Source organism: Colobus angolensis, unplaced genomic scaffold (assembly GCF_000951035.1).
Source record: "Colobus angolensis palliatus isolate OR3802 unplaced genomic scaffold, Cang.pa_1.0 Scaffold51, whole genome shotgun sequence".
In the NCBI taxonomy this organism is placed as follows: Eukaryota; Metazoa; Chordata; class Mammalia; order Primates; family Cercopithecidae; genus Colobus; species Colobus angolensis.
The window spans coordinates 12,520,300-12,524,739 of record NW_012118599.1 but is presented as its reverse complement, the minus strand read 5'-3'; the positions used below and the strand labels follow the sequence as shown (position 1 = coordinate 12,524,739).

Below are 4,440 nucleotides of genomic sequence, written 5' to 3'. Positions count from 1 at the left end.
GATGTATCTGGGAAGGTTGAGGTGTTGGGTATGTGTCCTAGTTCCTTCTGTCATCATGTTGAAGACAAGTGCTTGATTCTTCCACTCTCTCTACACTAAGCCGTCTCTGTGGCAAATGCCTATGCTTGTGTTGTGGCTGCACTCTGTGATCCTGGGGAGATAATCTGCTGGAAGTGGGCTCGTAGTATGTCCACCTCTGTTTTCTGTGGTTTAGGGAGATTCAGGAATGCAAAGCCCTGTCACTTCCCAGAGCTTAGGTTGTGAAGGGTACCGTCCCTTGTCTGTGTGGAGCTGTAAAAGTGTGGCAGGCAGTCTGTAGACAAACTCCTTTTAGGAAGAATGAGTAGGCCTGGAATTATCAGTGGGATGTGCTGGGAGAAAGGCTTAGGATATGCCAAGTTCCTGCTCAGGCTGCCTGAGGGGTACTGTTTATCTCCCACATTAGCTCTCTGATGCAAGTTAGAGGCCAGGCCGTCAAGTAGCCACTGGAAAAGTATGCGGTTATAAACCCTTTTTGGAGAGAAAATGAGAGCTGCATGTTCCAGACTCTTTTCTTCACTGCTCCCAGAGAGTGTAGCCCTAGAAAGTATTTGCATACCTGTTTAAAACCACCTCCTTGTTTTTTGATCTAGAGAGACATGCATATGTCTCTTCCATTACCAGATCTAGGAGATTTAGGATATAGTCCTTTGGGTGGATGCTGTGCAAATTGAGACATTTGATGTGTGGATAAACTTCTTCTAGGAGGAATCGGTAGGCCAGAGTTACTGCTGGGGCAGACCAGGGGGAAAGGCTTGGAAAGTGTCCAGCTGCTGCTTAGGCTGCCAGAAGGCTACTTTTGCACTCCACTGTCCCATTAACTCCCCCATGCACGTTAAAAGCTAGGCTGTCAAGTAGCCACTGGAAGACTGTGCCATGAGCCCCTTCCAGGGAGAAATGTGGAGCTTCATGTTTTTGGCTCCTCCTCTGCACTGCCCCCAATGGTTGCAGTCCCTGAAAGTACTTGCATGCTTGATTAAAAGTATCCTTTGTTCTAGGGATGTAGTGATCTAGGAAGACTTGCACTAGATCCCTCAGCTCCCAGAGCCAGGAGATTTAGGATGCAGGCCCTGGGATGGAAACTGTAAAAGTTGGGGTCTTGATGTGTGAACAGACTCCCAGAAGTACATTTTTGGGATATAGTTGATGAATATGGCTTGCAGCTAGTCCCAAAATAAATACGTTGAATGATAGCAGAAGTCATTTTCAGAAAGTAGACATTAGTTTTTCCCCTACTGTGACATTCAAGCCCGCTTTGAGGTTCAATCATAGGTCAAATTATTATAAATAGATTATAGATTATTTGGGACTTACCTATAAAACCCTTTAGGTGCAAGATAAATCCTTTTTAAGCTTGATTTTTTTTTTTTTACAGTAGTTGAGCTATAAGGAGTTCTAGTGTATTTTTGCTTTGAGGCACATACATGAACGAATGGTACCTTTTTAGCCCTTTATTTAATAGCCTGCTTTTCTCATGTATGCTGATGTGATCTTCCCCTGCTCTCCAGATAAACAGGGGTCACATGACGACAGAAGCCAAGAGAGCTGCAAAGATGGAAAAGAAGATGAAAATTTTGCTTGGGGGTTACCAGTCTCGTGCTATGGGGCTCATGAAACAGTTGAATGACTTATGGGATCAAATTGAACAGGCTCACTTGGAGTTACGCACTTTTGAAGAACTCAAGAAACATGAAGATTCTGCTATTCCCCGGAGGCTAGAGGTAACCATTATATATTGAAGCGTTGCTTAAAAAGAGTGCTGCAAATAATTATCAGGGCTGTCCTCTTTTACTTCTCCTATGTAGGCTGTCTCTGAAGTTGGTACTGTCAGGCTTTTAAAAATGAGAGCCTAAAGTGTTTGACTTTCTGACCTAGAATTGCCTCTGTGTAGATATGGATAGACTAGGCAAGTTGTAGATACAAAGGCCTTCCTTTACTCATGTTCTGTTTCATACGTAGATGCACTGTGAAATGGAATACTTAGCCCTTGTAATTTGTCCTCTTGAAACTTGATTACATCCCATTCATGTAGCTCTGTGAGGGGGAAACTAAACCAGTATCTTTCTGTTTTATAACTTAGGTGGCTGGGAACATAGCTAGTCCTTCCAAATCATCAAATTCCTTTGACCGGATTTGGATTCAATTTATCTCCCAAATGTGCATAATAGCTCCTGTCCAGCTAAAGGGCAGCCAGGGCTTCTTGAAGTGCATTTGTGGGTATTGATAAGACAGTAGTGGTTTGTTTATTTGAAGTAGCAGCAGGATTTCATATGACCAAATCAAAGAATGGCTGTGATACTGGTTTTATAGCAAAAGTATTTGATATGTTTGTTTCTCTTTGAGAAATATTTACCTCTTAAAAATCATGATTTAACTCGGCTGGTTTTTAAGATAGTAAAGTACTGTAGATTTTTTTCAGTATAGTTACATCTAAAAGAATTACTTAATATTTTTGTTTCTTGAAGTGTCTAAAAGAAGATGTTCAGCGACAACAAGAAAGAGAAAAGGAACTTCAACATAGATATGCTGATTTGCTGCTGGAGAAGGAGACTTTAAAGTCAAAATTCTGAAGTACAGTTTATATTCTGTCACAGGATTAATTGCCGGTTTTCATACTCTAGAAGGCTTAAACTGATGTTTATCTTCATTGACAAATTTACCCACCATCTGTGGTTTTTCAGTTGTTTATTTTAAATGATATCGATCTTACACATTCTGTGTATAAAGACCTTAACTCCACAGGACGGACATTTTAGAGTTTAAATTATTAAGGCTATCATTCTTTTAGCAATGTCATATTTGCAAACTTTTTTAGTTTTGGCCTTTAATTTAAAAAGCCTAATTTTAAAGTGCTGCCTATGAGTAACTCTTGAATAAAAACAAAATATAAAAAATTGAGAATGTAGCCTTTTGTTTTAAGTAATTAGATACTTAAGAGTGCCCGCAAACCAGCAGCTATGTACTCTGTGTCATATTTAATGAGTAACTCTTGGGTAATCAAAATGGTGATGCAGTATCTTAAACACTTAAGAGGCAGTTCTTTGTGGCTTTGTTAGTTTCAGCAAAGAATGGTCATTTCTGTATACACTGACAAGTTAGATTAACTTCTTAGTACCTCAGATTTTTTTTTAAAATATCACTTTAAAGAAGGTCTCTTCTCTGCCAGCTACTTAAATAATTTATGGGTCAGGACTTAAAATATTTAATTTTCCTTGCCCCATTATTTTCTTGTAAGTATTTTTTGACAAAGGCATTTTAAAAGTTAAAGCTCTATGTTTAGTGTAAGAAGTCAATTACATCAGTGTAGAATTTGGGGAATGGATAGAGGTGGAGAGATTTAATTTTATAATAATTCATATAAATTTAGTGTACAGTATCAGTTGGCTACAAGCTCATTATAGGCCAGCAATGTTTTGAGATGACCAAAAACATTTGCCCAGTCTTAGAATACTAGGAACTATAGGAAGGGAAGGGATTCATTCATTCATTCATTCATTCATTCATTCATCAGATATTGAATGTATAACCTGTGCCAGAGTTTTAGAGAGAGACCAACGAACAAAATAGGCCTAGTTCTTGTTTAGTAGAGCTTACAGTCTTTTGAGAATAACAGACAATTAAAATCCAAATGTTTATTTGGTGATTCTTATGTGTCAGACACTTACTTAAGTGTTGGAGATAAGCAGTTATTAAGACAGAGTTCTTGCTCTCATGGAGGTTACATTAGTGGGGAGGAGATACTAAATATGTACAGGGAAAGTATCAGACCATGAGTTTTAGATTCTGTGGAGGAAATTAAAGTAGGGTGATTATGAGATAGTGAATGACTGGCTATTTTAGACTGGATGATCAAAGAGACCTCTTGGAAGGCAGCTATGCTCACCACTATACCACTGCACTATACCACACCGTACCACTATAAGCTGCATGGCCAAAGAGACCTCTTAAAGAAGTAACATTTAAGATAACATGTGATTGACATTTTAGAATGGGCCATCCTTGTGAGATTCAAGGAAAGAGCATCCCAGGTGGAGTGAATAGCAAACATAAAGCCTCTTTTGTATGTTTGAGGAACAAAAAGGACTGTGTGGCTGGAGTGTCAAGAATGGCATTTCTGTATATAAGGCCTGGTTGTATAGAGCCACATAAATAAGGCTATAATAAGGAATTTGGATCTTACTTTAAATATGGTAAGAATCTATGAGAAGATCTAAGCAAAGGAATGACATGATCAGATTTGGTTTTAGAAACACATCACTTTATCTCCTTAACTGTGTAAGATCTCACCAGGCTGGGAATAGGGAAACCAGTCCATTTAGGAGCCTGATGCAGTAATCCAGACAAAAAAATAATAGTGATTCTAACTAGGGTCCACATAATAGTAGTGGAGATATGTGGAGA

General features: G+C 38.9%; 1 protein-coding gene across 1 annotated transcript in view; it reads left to right on the top strand.

Moving 5' to 3' along the window:
* Positions 1-2,937, top strand: part of CDC5L (cell division cycle 5-like) — a 58,953-nt gene extending 56,016 nt beyond the window's left edge. The window contains exons 15-16 of the mRNA XM_011960304.1: positions 1,548-1,760; positions 2,505-2,937. Coding sequence (XP_011815694.1) covers positions 1,548-1,760; positions 2,505-2,609 — 318 coding nt within the window. The 3' untranslated portion in view covers positions 2,610-2,937. The remainder of the gene's footprint in view (positions 1-1,547; positions 1,761-2,504) is intronic.
* Positions 2,938-4,440: the final 1,503 nt, after the last annotated feature.